This window comes from Strix aluco, chromosome Z, assembly GCF_031877795.1.
Source record: "Strix aluco isolate bStrAlu1 chromosome Z, bStrAlu1.hap1, whole genome shotgun sequence".
Classification (NCBI taxonomy): Eukaryota; Metazoa; Chordata; class Aves; order Strigiformes; family Strigidae; genus Strix; species Strix aluco.
Window position 1 is genome coordinate 84,312,455 of NC_133971.1, and position 17,587 is coordinate 84,330,041.

The 17,587-nt window shown below is 38.3% G+C and overlaps 1 protein-coding gene across 5 annotated transcripts in view; it reads left to right on the forward strand.

The window, feature by feature from the left end:
* Positions 1 to 16,507, forward strand: part of GOLPH3 (golgi phosphoprotein 3) — a 35,915-nt gene extending 19,408 nt beyond the window's left edge. For all 5 annotated transcript variants that reach the window (XM_074813490.1, XM_074813492.1, XM_074813491.1 and 2 more), the window contains 3 exons: positions 1,682 to 1,813; positions 9,245 to 9,359; positions 12,556 to 16,507. In XM_074813490.1, coding sequence (XP_074669591.1) covers positions 1,682 to 1,813; positions 9,245 to 9,359; positions 12,556 to 12,980 — 672 coding nt within the window. In that variant the 3' untranslated portion in view covers positions 12,981 to 16,507. The remainder of the gene's footprint in view (positions 1 to 1,681; positions 1,814 to 9,244; positions 9,360 to 12,555) is intronic.
* Positions 16,508 to 17,587: the final 1,080 nt, after the last annotated feature.

The window sequence follows — 17,587 nt, forward strand, 5'->3', positions numbered from 1 at the left end:
GTTTGCATATGTGTTGTCTGATTTCAAAAATTACTATGTAAAGAGACTATTTGATTGAAAATGGTAGAATGTCGGAGTCATCTCTTTTATGGATTTTTCTTTTTCTGTCAAGCAAATACGGCACCTTATCTTGCATGTTTTTTTGGCAAAGAAATGTCTGGTGTCAACCAGAATCTTAATTTACAGAATGGCTGACTTATGAGAGGAGCTCATACTTCGTGAGTAGAAGGCTGATTAGATAACTTCTCAAATGCCTTTCCAACCTTGTATTCATGGCCTTTTAAATAAATATCTGTGACATATTTCAGTAATTACTTTCTAGAGATTCAGAGCTTTTGTCAGCTTTTCAAAAGTATTGGTCATCTATAAACTACATAATACAGCTCTTGAAAATAGCTGAGAGGTAAATGGAAACAAATATTATCACGTTACTGGAAATCTGTGTTTAATGGCATACATTAGTTAGGGACCGGTTTGTAAGTTTAGTGGACTTCAGATATGTGCATCTTGTATCTCTATACATTGTCAGCTTTCATCTGTGAATAGAATAAAATTGAATTGCTCTTGATTTAAGCTAGTCTTTGTTGTTGGTTAAGATAAATTTTATGAAAGGGAGTGCTATCCTTTTTTTTTCTTGTTTGCAGCACTTTTCTCTGAAGTATCCCAAAGTGGATATTTTCAGAGGTGCATCACTAGAGGAGTTTTGGAAGATCCTTCTGGATCATACCAAGTGTTTCTGCAGTCATTTCTCAAAATAGAAGACATTTCTCAGGATGACTTTGGTTTGTCTTAGATAATTAAATATTAAAAAATATGGAAGAATTGTGTTGGCTACTCGTAGGTAGAGTAGAATCCTTTTAATAAGATATTTTTGGTCATAATTTTTGAGCAGTGAAGTACAAAAGTGTAGATATCTAGTAAATGTATTGGGTCAAATGCTCTGTTCTGCCCTTTAAGCAGACAGCTATCAATGCAGAAATACAGATGAAAAAGTGTGGTAGATGTAGTGTGGTTCATAGAATAAATGTGGTGTGCAGTTTTGCAGTCTGTGTAAGAACAATATGCATTAAACTTTAAAAATACATGTTTTCAAAGGATTTAAATGACAAAATAGTAGCTGTTCCAAATATTTGTTTGAAAACTTTTGGTTTACTGTACTCAAGCTAAAAAAAAAATCTGTCTTGTGGTTTGTGCTGATTGTCACGTTTGTGTTTCCAATATACTCCATATTTTACTTAATATCGATTTTCAGGTTGTTACCTCTTTATCAGTGCCATATTGTTTCAGGATGTAAAATCATGTTACTATTTCTCAGGAAACTGATAAACCTGTGTGGTGTCAATAATGCCAAACGCTTGATGTCTTAAAAATGTATTAAGTTTATTTTGACTATATAAAGTACACTTTTATATCTCACAGTTCTTGATAATTCGCTGTTTCTTTTTGTATCACTTTCCTGAGGTTTCCCAGTTCTTCAAAGAGCAGGGACTAAGTGTCGAAACTAATAGGGGATGAGTCTGTTTGCCTTTCATGTTTTCAGTACAGGAATGATAGTTGACTAGTGATGCTACTTCAAAAGTATATGAAGGCAGGAGAACGGCTTAGAGAACGCAGTAAGCCTCTTTTTCTTTTTGCTTTCAGGTGAAGATGGAGATATCTTACTGTCTTTCATTTTTCCCAGGGTTACACATCATTCTGGAATGATTGCATCTCGTCAGGATTGCGTGGCTGTATGTTAATTGAATTGGCATTGCGAGGTCGACTTCAGCTAGAGGCTTGCGGAATGAGGCGCAAAAGTCTATTAACAAGAAAGGTAAGTGGAGGAAAATGATCACATTTACTTTTGTGTCATGCTTCAGGCAATAGAGTAGCTATAAATTACAACTGGTTGTAAGGAAAAGACTTTTTTTTCTTTACGTGGTGTTGTGGTTTAAACCCAGCCAGCAGCTAAGCACCACGCAGCTGCTTGCTCCCCCCTTCCTCCCACCCTAAGTGGGACAGAGAGGAGAATGGAAAAAAAAGTAAAACTAATGGATTGAATAAGACCAGTTTAACAACTAAACTAAAATATAATAACAATAATAATTAAATATAATAGTAATGAAAAGAAATATAACAAAAAGAAATAAAAACCCAAGAAAAAACAAGTGATGCCTGATACAGTTGCTCAACACCCACTGGCTGATGCCTCAGCAGTGATCTGCCCCTCCTGGCCAACCCCCCCAGTTTATGTACTGAGCATGACACTCTATGGTACGGAATATCTCTTTGGCTAGTTCGGGTCAGCTGTCCTGGCCATGCTCCCTCCCAGCTTCTTGTATACCTCCTTGCTGGCAGAGCATGGGAGACTGAAAAATCCTTAACTTGTTGCTAAGTAGCACTTAACCTAACTAAAGGATCAGCGTGTTACCAACATTATTCTCACATTGAATCCAAAACACAGCACTGTACCAGCTACTAGGAAGAAAACTAACTCTATGCCAGCTGAAACCAGGACACGTGGGGATAGGTATTCTGAATACTGACCTAAGTTAAATGCATGGAGTTAAGGTGCTTAAATGAGGGGGCCGAAGTGCCTTGGAAAATCTTCTGTACTTGTTCTCTGCTCCTGTTTGTTCTTCTGACGTGTTCCTGCTGCTGTTGGGAACCTTGCACAAACAGTTGGCAGTGGCTCTGGGCAGGGTGCGGTGGCAGCAGTAGCTGCTGAGAGCCAGTAATCTGCTGAAGGAACGGGCTTTTGCAATGTTGGTGAGATGTGAGCTGAGGCCACAGGAACGGCTGACAGCCCGCCAGATGTATCCTGCAAGCCACAAGTTTAATTCTGGTGTACACAGTGTTGCATTTTGTGCTTGAGGTGCACGGGAAGGAAGGAAACTTTGTCCCTTGGTTGGGCCTCTGAGAACACAAAACTGTATCTAGTTTAAGCATGTGACACTGAGCTCTTCAAGATGGGTAAGTTTTTAAGGTACTTTATTGAATTAGGCTGAAGATTTGAGGACTTAATTTACTCCTTTTGCCCTGGATTTTTCCTTTGTACAAAATGTGCAGTCACACTGTTTGAAGAATTTTTACTTCATCAGCATTAGAGGATACTTGTAAAATAAACTTATTTGAAAACATGGTCAAATGTTGTCTATCCACCACAGATAAATTCTCTTTTATGGCACAGTTCCCTGTCAATATTATCTTTCACTAAATTTTTTAAAGGAGAGCTTACAACTTTCCCAACCTTCTCCCAGCATCCTGCTCTTCTGAAGAATCAAACCTCTGTTCAGACAAACAGCTACTACTTCTTTTAGCTTCATTTAAGCATACTCAGCATTGATTAATTTGCACAGGTTTGTTTTTTTTTTTTTTTACCTCTGAAGCTTTTGGCTCCTTAGGCATTCAGGAATGTTCTTTAGCAATTATTTTCATTCTGTGCAAACTTTGTCAGCTTGCCCTACCTGAAATTTTAACTGTGGGTTGTTTTTTTTTCGGAAAATGGAAGAATAACCTGTGCATATCTTCAGTAAAGAATACAGACAAAATTATTGTCCTCTTTTGTGGTGGTATGTTTTCAGGTGTTGGATGGTTGGTGTTTTTTTGTTAAATTTTATCATGTGGTTTTGAGGGTGGGTAGGTGTGTTTGTTTCTTCTGTCCCCCTCCTCCCCCTTTGTTTAAGGAGATCTAAAAGCTACCCAGTATTAAAGGTTTTATTCTTTCTGCTGTTGTAAGGCAATCAAGAGATTCCTTTTTGCAGGCAGGAGGGTTCTATGAAAAACGCTTTCATTTAAAATTCAAATGATAATTGGTTTCTGCTTAAGTAATTTCTGGCAAATAAAATCCCTAACTGCTGATACATATGAGGTCTCTTTTCCCCCTGCACCACCTCTCAGTTTAGAAATCATTCTCATGAATTACTTGTGTTACTTTGTACCTTGTATGAAGTTTTGCATTAACACCAGATTTCAGTTCTGTTTCTGTCCTGGCTGGATTTAAGTGTCTCAACTCTACCAAGTATCCTCCTTGTCCCTCTTTTTCAGGCTTTGCTCCCCTCACCCTCAGCTTTCACAGTGAATTAAATACTGTGCTTAGTGAGTGGAATGAGCTGTCTAGCTGCACCCAAGATTGTGATTCAGCAGCAATACCATTTTCTATAGCTTCTGCCTCTCAGGCTAGTGCTTCTTCCTCCTTGCCCAGGTCCATCCTCAGATTTTGTGGGAAGGTAAAACCTTAAAACTCAAAGCTTTGATTTGTGATTCAAACCCCTGTATCTTCAAGCCATGCTTTGAAGGGAGGAGTTCAGACTTCAGTCATTTTAGACTGTGTTGCAGCTGGGAAGGGTGGTCCTGTCTTTGCGAAGAGACTTATTGGCATCTCTCTTGGGTTGTTACTAGCACTTATGCAGCCTTGTCAGGTAACCCCTCTGGCTGAAAACTAATTTCCTTCTTTGATCAGTTTAGTTTTTACTTGAATCACTTGATCTTGTCATCAGGTGGGACATAAGTGAGACTGCTAGCACAAGCAATAAGGTGAGAACAAGAGGGTAGAACTGTTCTTTGGGCACTTAAAGCCTTAAATCAGGTGGATCTTTGCTGATAATTTTTTGCAGTTTCTAAGACAGAACTTCAGAATGGATCAAGATGCATTTAATCCATGCTTGAATGCTGCAGAAAGACAAATGAGACCGAGAAACTGGGAAACAAACTTGATGTATGTTAGTGGAACTTTGAAAGTCACTATGACATGTTATGTTGCAATATTCTCGTAAATTTGGCTTAAGAGTATGTAATCATTGCATGTGACATCCCAGTTTCTCAGGGCAACAACTCAGATCCCAGGTCAGGATTAAGGTGAAACAACACCAGGGATTCTTTAATTCACAAAACTCGACTTGATTTGTTCACAACAGATACTGGCATGAAACTTCATCAGTAAGCATTGCAACCTCTGCAACAAGCAGTAAACCTTGTAACATACACTGACAAGCTGTAAATCTTAACATACACTGACAAGCGATACATTGCATAACATACACTGACAAGCTGCAAGTCCTACAACATGGACCAACAAGCTGTAAACGTGCCCCAACAAGCCTTGCCTTATATGCGGGGATACAGGAGTAGAGAATGAGAAAGAAAAGAAGAGAAAGAGAGAAAAAGAGAGTGAGAGAAGCAGGGAGGGAGAGGGAAAGACGAAAAAGAAAGATTTCACCAGTTCTCGTTCCAGTGTTGGTCCAGCCAGCCTAGAGTAGAGGTCCAGTTCCGGGAGGGTGCAGCCACCTGGGGCTTTGACTTGTGTACTTTTATAATTCCTTGCCCCTCTTCCGGTGGGCACTTGGACTCGTTAGGCTAATCAGGCATCATGCACAGTCTATGCTTCTAGAATTCTCCTTGCGTTAGTGCATGTGTAGTTTGTACCTTGAGATTCTTCTGGAAATGGGTCAGTGGGCTTGGGGATCATTGGGGAGTTACTCCCCCCTCCCTGCAGGTGTGACCGTTGTCTGACTGACCTTCTTGGCACATGCATCGTGAAAATGGCTTCTCTATTGGCTCTTTACGGAGTCACTCAAGGCAGGGAAGTTCAGTCCCAGAAAAGTGCGATCTCACCTCCATGGGACCTCCTCCTCTTGCGCATCTTCCTGCCATTACCTGCACAGCCCAGGCATTTCCGTAGAAATAATTTCCTTTACCATAGTCCTCTATCGGATGTTTGAGACATTAACTGTGATTTCATTGGATCATCACATTGGATCATTTTAGAGTTCTATATATTGGTATCAATTTTAGAAACAAATAAATGAATGTTGAGGTTTATATATAATTTCTCAGACTAGTTGTTACTGAAGATAGAAATGGTACTTTGTGCTGCCTTACAGCCTCAGAAAGCAAACCAAATCATTAGAGTTCTTAAAAACAAAAGAAATCCCAACAGATCTGTGAAGGATTAACTTCAGTATTTTGTAGCTGACAATTCTGAGTGGTTTGTGCATGACCGAATTTTTGTATTAAAACTAAATAATGAAGTTTACTTAAAAATCAACGCAGGAAGTGCTTAATCTTTAGCATTGCTTAATTGCAAAACTGCATTGTGGAAAATGCAAATTAAATATTCTATGTAATTGAAATTTCATCAGCAGTTGGATACAAGGCAAGTCTAGTACCTGATAAATCACTGAAAAATTGGAATAAATACTTTTTGCAATAAGGCTAAGGATCATAATCTCTGAAGAACCAGGATCTTAGCTTCTTCCTTTACCTTAGCTCCTCTGTCAAAGAGAGAAAAAAAATTCCCCCTTGTAGATGCTTAATCTTCTGTGGTGATTCAATTCACAAGATCCTCAACCCACTTGATTTCTCACTCTTTTTCTGCTGTTATGACTGAAGAGAGTTAATCAAGAAGCATTCATCAATAAATCCTTCAAGAAGGAGCAGATCCACAAAGATACGAGAGAGGTGGCTGGGCTTCCACTGCTGCCTGTCTCCACGTGCTGGGAAGGGAAGAGAAATACCACAGAACTGTGTTCCAAAATACTTTTGTTCGAGGGGTAGGATAATCAGAAGAATCTGTGCAGTGAATATTCAGCGTAGCAAAGAAGTGAGAAGAAATGATGCTGTTTGCCTGGCAACAGAGAATGGTAAACTTGTAAACAAAATCACTGTGATTGTTGCTTCGCAAGAGCTTAGGGAGTCCTGAGTTGAACAGGGGAGTCTGTGCTCCTTACAGCTCTTTCCTCTAAATGCCTGTATGTTTAGGCTTGTACTGTCGTGGTGCATTATATTCATGCTAGCTTCTTAAACTTCTCTGCAGTGGTAGAAAATAGTATCTTAACCCCAAATAAGCAAGGAAAGCTGTTTTCTAAATTAAAAAGAAAAAAAGCCTTATGTATATCCTAGACTTTAAAAGCATTTTCTGTCTCTTCAGTGAGGTTTGTTTTGCTTGATAGTTTTTTTAATAATAAAACATGTCAAAAAGATGACTTCACATCTTACCTGTTAAAATGAGATGATGAGTGGTAGGTTACCAACTGCAGCTGGCTGGAGCAATCCAGCGTAACTAAGGTTACTGTGAAACTAGTCATATGGGACACTTCAAAGAAACTAAAATACTGCTGGAATGTCAGTTTTGAAAAGAAGTAAAGATAAATAAATTGGGTGGGTTTTGGTTAATTATTAAAGGAATATCTGAAAGGTGGCTATTAATAGCTACAATCTAGCAGCTTAAAAACCTAACTTGAAGTATGCTCCAAAAATTCCAAAACTTCCAAAAATTCAGAATCTTGATATAAAGCTGGAAGATATGTTGTATCATTATACGTGGTTAATAGAGGTTTTGTGTGATGCTGTGGTGCAAGCTTGTAAATCAGAAAGATAAATAAGCATTGTTGTGTGTTTAGTTTCAAGTAGGGTTTGTCTGGATTAAAATGTAGTTGTATACTACATGTAAACCCAAATATCCAGGGTTTATGGTTGGAGTGATCTCCAGCTCCCCAAAATGGATACCTGGACTGTATCTCAAGAGACCATTTAATCTTTATGCAGTGACAGATAATGAGGTTTCTCTGATTCCTCCCTGGCAGATGTTTAGTCTTAAAATTCTTCACTGAATGCAAATCAGCAGCTCCCTATGTGTTTAATTTGCCTGTTGAAGTTTTTGACAGTACATCCTGCATCTTCAGTATTTCCAGAATAAGCTGGTATTTTATTTTTCCCAAAGTAGTCACCCTAAACTACTGTTTTGATACCGTCTTTGTAAAAATACCTTACATGCTTTCTTTTTGTATCTAAACAAACTTTGTTCTTTTCAGCCTGTCATTGTGGACTGGTTCATTCGTGCTGATTTTTATTAAAGTTTCTGTTCTTTATACATACGATATAAATTGGAAATAGTATTCCAGCTTTTGCCTGTTAGGTATTCACAAAGATCTCTCCAGCAGTTTTCATTTCATCTCATTGACTTTGTACACATCTCCGGTTGTATCATCTTGCTGGAAATTGTATTGTACTCTTCTGTTGTTTATAGTAAGGATTATTAGAACTACAGAACAGAACTAAACTTGGGATGTATTTCAGTAGGACACTTAAAGCTTTTCCAGGACACCTTTCTGACTACTGTGAAGCATACAAAAAAATAAGAGCTTTCACTTGCTGCTTCTCTTGTATATGTGGAATTGTGTTGATGTGTTAGTTTTGCTGTCAATTGCGTGTTATCTTTTTTACCTGATACTTGCACAGTGCTAACTTGAAAAGCTATTTAAATTGCCAGATTACTCATTATTTTCATAAATAGTTTTGAGACTGTAGTAATTCTTTTCCTAAAGAAAGATTTTATTGTTGTTATTTTGTTTTTATTCAAACATACTGACTTGGACTAGTTTAATCTGTCTGGTTTTGTTTGGTGCTCTTGTTTTTCTAACCAGAAAAAACTGTATTTGTACGTGGTTTATGTTACTACTTATACTGGTAAACAAGCAGTTACTTAAATCTTAAATTTTACTATGTTACTGTGAATGATTTTTTTTTATTGTTCTCCTGTGTTCTTTTGAGGGAAGAGCTCAAATAATTTTAGAAGTTATTAAATAACAAATTGTATTGCATTTATTATTGCATATTAAGGGGTTTATTAGTAGATACATATTTTGGCTAATACACGTGTTTTAACTGTTAGTAAATGGAACATAGTGTTGCTGGTCCATGTGTTCTTCAGAGCTGTAAAACTTCCAGATGTTGTCTTGAACCTATTTTTATCCATGAATACATGGAAGAAGAAAACCAATTTTCCTGCTTTTTCAGTTTGTAATTGATTTCTCAATTTCACATGGCTGAATTGTTTAACTGCAGTGTTTTGAATAAGTTGACTTGAAGCAGTAAAATAGGCTGCAATCAGAGAGTAGTTTAACACTGTAGTATACTTTGTTTTGGGGAGGAAGCAAAGGACCTGGTCGGGTTAGTGGATTATCTTCCTTAAAAAAACTAAGTATTAAACATGTTATTAACACTATAGTTTTAGTTAATTAAGGTTAGTTTAAGTTATCTGTAACCTGAGACTTAATGTAGCTTTGTAATTAAAACCCAGGTAGGTTTTTTAACAACTAGGTGGATTTTTTTAAAGTTGCTTATTCTTAGAGCTGGTTCCTTTTTTTTTTTTTTTTAATTAATTTCTCTGGTTTTGATAACAGGTAGATTTTTCCAGTTCTTATTGGTGGATGTTTATGGTATATTAATTAAGTCAAAATACTGACTGTGTTTTATTGTATCCTAGGTGATTTGCAAGTCAGATGCTCCTACAGGGGATGTTCTGCTTGATGAAGCTCTGAAACACATAAAAGAGACCCAGCCTCCTGAAACAGTACAAAATTGGATTGAACTGCTTAGTGGTAAGCCTTGGACATAATGTATTTGCTTCCCCCCCCCCCGCTAATTATCTGTCATCACTAGAGATTATACTGTAAGGTTTTTGGGGAGAAAGTATGCAAAAAAGTTAATTAGTCTGTCCTCTAGGTTAGTCTCTTGTTGATTGTAGCCTTTAATCAAATATAAGTAACTGTTGCTTTTGACTTGACTTGGTACAGAAAGGATCTGTGGAAGTGTCAGAGGACATCTCAACTCTGTGGAAGAGGCGCCTTCCACTGACTCTGAAGTAAATCAGGACTTCACCCTGGAGATATAACTGCCTTTCTCTGTAATTGGAAATGAGGGTTAGTGGAAGTTTGGAGTATAGGTATATGGATGCGGTATTCAGATCTTCTGATGAAGAAAGGACATAAGGAGCTCACCACTCAGATGTAAAAATTGAGTATGATTTGGCCGTTGATCATAAAGAAACAGAGTCAGGAGTTCTATTTTTCCATTAACTGGAGAAATGTAATAAATATTTTCAAATGTTAGATACTTCTTTAGATTTCACCTTTACAGTTGCAGTTAACATTTTTTGTATACCTTGCCAACAGCTGTATCCTCAGGATGCATAAATTAAACTGAAATTAACAATGACCATCTTTTAACATGTAGTGCTTTTATTTTGTTGGCTGGGGGTTTTTTTCTGTAGCCAGAATTCAGCACCAGGGTTTGTCTGTTTTTACAAAACATGTAAAATGCAGCTTCCTTGGAGTAAATCAGAGCTGTACTTCAGTTGCGCAAACAGCGCAGGAAAAAAACCCGCTGTTTTGTCAGCAACATGCCTCTGGGAGGTAGGGGCTAATGAGATTTCAAGTTGTCTGTCTCAATCTGTTACTTGAAACAACTGATAAATGAGTTTTGAAAACGAGCAAAATCTCTGCACCTTGCTCTGCCTTCTTGTTTTCATTATGTTGTTCTTATTCGTCCTGTACCACCTTAAACAGCCTTCCTTGCACATCAGTTCATACTCCTGTCCTTGCCATCCCTCCCCTCTTGCTCCCTGACTGTGGGCAGAGGGGGGAAACAGGAGAACAAAGCAGCCCTTATCAGTAGGGGGCACGACTGCTGTGTAGCCTTGCAGTTTGGTTCTTGCTCAGCTCTCCTTCACTTTTACAGCCTGCAAAAACAATTCATTTTTCTTGTCCCAAATACATAATTTGTGCTGACATTTCACCTTCTCTCCCAGTGCGGAGCACATCAAGTTAGTACTGATTCAGAAAAGGTCAGCTAATGAATGAACAATGTTGTGGGTTTTCTTTGAGCTAAGTGAAGTGTTTCGTGACCCTGCTGAGCTTCGGCTCTGGGAAGATAGTTACCATTAGTGCTGTGGCTGACGCTTGGACCAATCATTTTTACTTACATATGGTTGTTAATTACTAGTTCTTGGATGGTATTAGGTTCTTTGCATTTTCCATGGTTTAGAGGACTGCCCTTTGAATAAAAATATTTTGTTGTTTTGTTTGGGGTGTTTTCTGATAAACGCTTCTAGAATTTTGCTTTAGGGCCTGATCCTGGAAAATAGCTTCTCTATCTGTCATTATCAGTGATGTGAAGAATGCTGCTTGAAGTTACAGTATGTATGAGTTCAAAGCCATCATCGAAGTATTCATATGGATGTGTAAGGTGATATTTGCTAGGCTGATGTTGTTTATAAGATAGCCTCTAAGGGAAGCAAGTGTAAGGAATACAGAAGTTTGGATCAAAATGTCAGGTCTTCCTGTAGATGTAACAAACATCTGTCTGTGTTTGGACAAGGAAGTGTCTGTGTAATTGAGGAGATTGGTCACAAGGTGTCACCACAGTACTGATTTTTATTACCACATAGCCACATCCACCTAACAAATGTAGAAAAATCTAGGAAATAGCCTTTGCCCTGTGAAAGGCTGTAAGGAAGCTACTCTTGCATGTGGAGGATAATTTCATTCATGGTCAAGCTGAGGAATTGCATTCAATGAGGTGTGGGACCTATAGGGGCTTGTGTAGTTCAGGCCTGGGGGTTCTCTGCTTTTCACTATGCAGTTGGTGTCCCCTCATTTGTTTACTTAACTTGGATGTTACTTGGATACAGTGTATGTCACCCTCCATCACAGTGGGAAAAACCTTGAAGTCACTTGTGGTGGTGGTTGTTACCATTATTATTTTATTGTATGTTAACCAACAAATTTTTAAAAAGCTTTCTGATACATAAACAAATTGATACAGAAATTACCGTATCATTTACAGGAAAACCCCTATCTCTGTAAGAAATAGGCAATGCGGTTTCTTCTCTCGCATCTTAAAATGCATAGACTCTTTTATACTAGGAAGGGATCTTGATACTTATGATAAATACTTAGGTAGGCTAGACCTAAAATTTTTAGCTAATTAAGTGAACTCTTAAGCAAAGGTGGATTTCTCGGTACTTAACAATTTTAGCTTTATCAGTAGCTGTTGATGCTGATTTTGTGCTTTTTAAATTTCCTCCTTTATGCACACGCAGTCATGCACTCTGAAGGGTCCAGTTCTTCTGCCTTAACAAAGAGCATTAGAAATAATTTTTACAGAAATACTAAAGCCCCTGCCTGACATGTGTTCATGTGTATACACACACCCCCACACCCGTGTGCATGGTCGCTGTTTCACCTGGTGGGGGCAGGAAGGGAGAGAAGATGAAAACCTGAAGAAATAGAGAAATGCACAGGGTGGGTGTGCATTAGCTTGTCTCTGTGGCAGAAGGAAAGGCAATGACACTTCTTCCAGTCTCTGAAATGGTAAAAGGCTGGAAGCAGACAAATGCACAGGATTAGAAGAGATGCTTATTTTTGTTACGACAGGTAAACTCTTTCTTCATGGCTGGTTTGGGTTTTGTATTTTTTTCTTCAGTACAAAACTGCTTATTTGTCATATCCTTAATCAAGACATGGCTTAGCTAGCATTTCATACAAACTTGAAACGTACACTGAAGTTCCTCCAAGGAGGCTCTCATGGTCTCTGTCTATGCCTGTATCCGGGCAGGTCAGAGATCAGAGAAATGCTGACATTAGCACAGTATCTTAGTGTAATAGTCAGCTATATGAATTTGACAGCTCATTCTGCACCAGAGGAGAGAGGGAGGGGGGCGGGGGGGGGGGGAATCACTCTAATAGTACATCTTAAACTTTTCCTGACTGTTGGGGTTTTTGCTTGCTTTTTTAGGTGAAACATGGAACCCACTGAAGTTGCACTACCAGCTACGAAATGTCCGTGAACGGTTAGCTAAAAATCTAGTGGAAAAAGGTGTACTGACAACGGAGAAACAGAACTTCCTTCTTTTTGACATGACTACACACCCTCTCACCAACAACAATATCAAACAGCGCCTCATCAGGAAGGTTCAAGAAGCAGTTCTTGACAAATGGGTGAATGACCCTCACCGCATGGACAAGCGCTTGCTGGCACTTGTTTATTTAGCTCATGCTTCAGATGTTCTGGAGAACGCTTTTGCCCCCCTTTTGGATGAGCAGTATGATTTAGCCACAAAGAGAGTGCGGCAGCTTCTGGATTTAGACCCTGAGGTTGAATGTATGAAAGCCAACACGAATGAGGTTCTGTGGGCTGTTGTAGCAGCATTCACAAAATAACTGCATTCAGACTGAAGTGTTCTCTTCTTTCATGTAAACCAGTTGTTTCTCTTCTATTGACTATTCATGTTTTCTGTAATTTGTACCTTCTCACATGATGAATCGGCTCTTGTTTAATGGGAATTATAAGTGGTGTATTCCCTCCTTCTCTGTGTATCTGTGTACAGGTTTCTGCTGGTACAAGAGACTTTCCTGTTTAACAACAACAGAAAAAGGTTTTACTGCCATATTGGCATTCCATTTCCTATTCAGTTTGAGTTATCTGAAATACTTTGTTTGATCTATTTTTCATCTTACTGTTACTGAAGTGGTTTAACATGGAAAGCACCTCAAGGAGGAAATGTGCATGCAGTTGGATCACTAGTCTCAGCTGACACAGATGTGTGCATGCATCGATACCTCTGCAGTACAATTCGTAACAGATTAAAAAGGGCCTTTTTAAAGCACCAAAGCTCCACGTTGAAGTGTCTGTCAGGACATTTTATACACAGATGTTGTTTCAATTATATCTAACAAAATGACTTTAAAAGCAGAATGCCATTAAGCAGCTTTGTCAATAGTTCCTGTAAAATGCCCCATAAATTTTAATTCTCATACAAGTCTCTTGTGTACTTATATTTTCATTAGAAGGATAGCTGAGTCATAAGGCTAGTATAGAAAGGTCCAATTGTTTCATAAACCAGTTTTGGGATGGGATACATTCCATTATATTGTATATATAGTTCAAATTGTATATTAACAACTGCCCCATCGTAGTATTTTGCAAGATCTACTTAGTTGTACACCTGGTGCCCCTTATTTGCTGTCAGTCATTGCCATTCAGTGGAAAAAAGGCCTCACGTAAAGAGCATGTATGTGAAAGCTGTTTGTTTCCAGTGTCTACAGAGTCTGCCATCCAGGTATTCTCAGCCTATGCATTGCCTTTGGTAATTAGTGTACGGAAAGAGACCACTTTTTATCATTGTTTGTACTGGTTTTTTTCCCTTCCTCCTGTGTGGAAGAGGCTTGTGTCTAGTACAATTCTTGAGTGCAGTTTTTAATTCTGTACACAAATTAATGTTTGTCTCAACCTCATAATTGATTTTACACCTTAAAAACAAAAAGTCAGTCCTAGCAGGTGTTGCATGTAAGCAGTTAGCAAGTAATGACTGCAGTTCAGATGATTAAGATTTCTGTAATGGGATGCTCTGCTATATTTTTATCTTTTATATACAACTATGCTGATTAGCACACTATTGTAAAAAAAAATATAAAACTTGGGCTTTTTAAAATTTATTGCCTCTTTGCCACTGCTTGTTATCTCCCATTGGTTTCACAGTGTAAATATTATGTACTGAAAAAATTAAGCATTGATTTATATTTCTTTTTCCTCATAACAATGCAGATTTATAGTGGGGCTTACAGGTGTTTAGAAACTTTTTTGGTTAATATTCAGAGCAAGAATACTAGATGGTGTATACCTGTAGAGTTGAAATTTAAGGGATCCCTTAATCTGTATACTAGCTTTTTACCTACAGTAAATAAAATATGATCTTGAAAGTGCCTGAAACAGAGCAAGCATGTCATTTTTATTTTTTGTTGCTAATTAGAAAGGTTTTATTGCTTAACTGAAAGCTTTAGTTAATATCCTTCTTATTAGAAAGGGAAAGTTTATATTAAGTAGATCAAACTCACTTCATCAGTGGTGTCACTCAGATCTGCAGGATTCATGGCTGAGACAGACTGAGTTAGCCTGTGAGTGTGCAGCTGTGCCTGCCGTGGGTAAGACCTCTTCTATCTTGAGCACAACTCTACAGCCTCATTTGTGACTGGACTTTCAATTTTGCACTTCATTTCCAATCATTTAGATGCTTAAGTAGTTGACTTTAAAATGCAACTTAAATTCATCATACCTGTATAACCTTTTTTTAATAAAGGTTTATAAAAATATGGTCCTTAACATTTAATGGCACACTGTTCTTTCAGTTCTTAAATGCTGTTTCTTTAGAAAAGTGAAATTAAAAGTATCTTGTAAGATATTTCAAACTCTGGTTTACAAATAAAAAGACAAACAGTGTTCTCTCAGTTGTAAGATGTTGTGTTTAAAACTTTGAGGAGCTTGGGCATGAACTTTGGACATTTTCATTTAAACATTTCAAAACATGATTGCTTGAAGTGGAGGAAAACTGAAAGTTGCTGTGTTGCTCTTACATTTGGTGTCTTACAGAATATTTTCTGTACTTGACAGTATATGCTAACTCACTGCTTTCATTCTCTCTCCTGTGATCTGTTTTCTCATTTTCTGTTGCTCTTTGAGAGGAGAGAAAAGTAATTAGGTGGAAAGGTCAGAAAAATAGTGGAGTATTCAGGAGCAAGTTAAGTGCACAGAACTTTTAAAATTAGTTTGAAAATCTAAGCTACTTGAAACATGCTTCAGGCTAAAAGTGTACCTTTCATTGTCCCTTTTCAGCCCTCTCATCTTCATTCTGTATTTTCCATGTGCCTGCTAGTTTCATGTTAGGTTGTGGAGGATATCGGGGGTTTGTTACACTCTACAGCCAACATGGTTTAAAAGAAGTCACCCTTTAATCTCCCCTAGAAAGAAGATTTGGTGGTTTGGGTTTTTTTAATTTATTTTTTCACATAGAAGATAACTGCCTACAGTATTTATCAGCTTTATTTTGCTTAAAGATAGAACCTTTGACTGTGATGGGGAGAATTTGTACAGGGTGTATCAAAGAACTTTGATGTAAGTAATGAAGGTTTTGTGAAGACTGACAATGTCTTTTGCTAGACCACCTGGTGCAAGCTTGGAGTCTTGAGGCCTATGTTGTGCTTTAAAAAACCCAAAGCCTCACAAGTGCTACCAGGCCTTATGTCTAACAAGGAAGGTAAGTTTGGTAGGTTAACAGGAACTGATTTAGCTAACATCATTGCCTTTGTTGCTATTTCAGGTTCTAATAAAATGGTTAAACATGGGACACTGCTTTGTTCTGCTGAGATTCAGGTACCCTTCTTCCTGTTAGCTGCTACTGCAGCTCATGAAGACCTGGAGACCTGGTTTTAAGACAGTTTTGGCTGCTCTGAGTCCTCAGCCCTCAATGGCTGCTTAAAATGGAGACTGATATCCATAGCCTGAACTTGAACGTGTGCCTCAAGGAAGAACATATATTATTCAGGGACACATTCTTTTAAAACAAACTTCCAAGTAAATGTCAAAAACAGGCTTTTGAAAGCTAAATCCCCAAGCAGTGTGTGTGTGTGTGTGTATATATAGTTTTACAGTCATTGAGATTTACATCCTCCTCTCCTGTGTTTCTAGAGATGATGCTACAGTGCTCCTATATGGGATGCTAGGGAAACCTGTGTGCCATACACAATGCTTTTGAGGCAAAAGTTGCATAAATAGGCTATAAAAGGCTGGTGACTGAGTGCTCATGTGTTCATGCCTATTTTTCCTACAAAGTGAAGATATGTATTAACTAATGTGTTCTCTGTGAACTGGACTGAATCTGTACTGAAACAAAATAAAGCACCCTTTCAAGCTATGTGCTGCAAATGGTTACTGTGTATCATATACATGCAATACCTAAAGGAATTTTTTTTTATTTGCTAAGTAATTTCCAGTTTTTCCTGAAGCTCTGGTGTTCACCAGTTTGGGAAACAGAACCTTAAGATTTTTCATCAAAGCCTCAGTTCTGCCTGAACTGGGCTTCAGGCACTTCAGGTAGTCAAAGTGTGTTATGTCCTAGTTCTCCCTGCTGTCCATCTATCCTGCCGCATGGAAAGGGGTTTCCAGCTTCCCAGAAGTACAGATTTCTTGAAAAAGGAACTAATTTATTCTAGGTAATGTTTAAAGTATACAACAGTTTAATTACTCAGGAAATGAGTTGCTGTCAAGTGCTTTGTAAGTGTCAAATATAAGGGGGTTTCAGGTGTGTGTAGGAGGTGGCTTTGGTAGGAGGGGATCTTTGGATGGGGAAGAACATGGCCAGAGCTGCTCCCATGTTAGTCTCTGAATAAGATCTGGGATTTCCTCCCTTTGGGTCTTGTTTTCTCCTGCCTACAAAGCAGCAGCATGAAGCCTGTGAAAACCTGATGGTAAGGAATGCCTTCTGACTCAAGAGAAAGAGCTTCTGTAGAAACTAAGAAGAAGAGCTGATACCTAAGCAGAAAAGAATAGGGAAAGAAATGGTGATGAGTAGTAGCCTTTGGCTTCGCCCCTTCCCCTCCCCACCTTTCTGTACTACCAGACAATTTGCTGTTTCAGCTTTTTTGTCTTGTGACTTTTGTCTTGTCTGTTTCTTCTCTTTCCTTCTTGCTTGGTGATTTCCTCTTTTGTGCTCATGAATGAGTTGTGCTGACTTCCAACCTTAGATGTTTCCACTCTTGCCATTTTATTACTAACCTTTTTTTTGCTCTCAGTTCTACTGTCAGTTTGAGCTTGACTCTTCATTACCCTGTCCTTGGAGTCACTTTCTCCTCTTGTTTTCATTCCCTGCCAGTGCCTCAAGGAACCTCCCCTTCTTCAACAAATACGCTTGTCGATACTAGCTGCCACTGTGGCTGAACTGAAGCAGTTGGCTGCCTGCTACAGCTTATAACATGGGGTTTGTTAAGGTGAACAA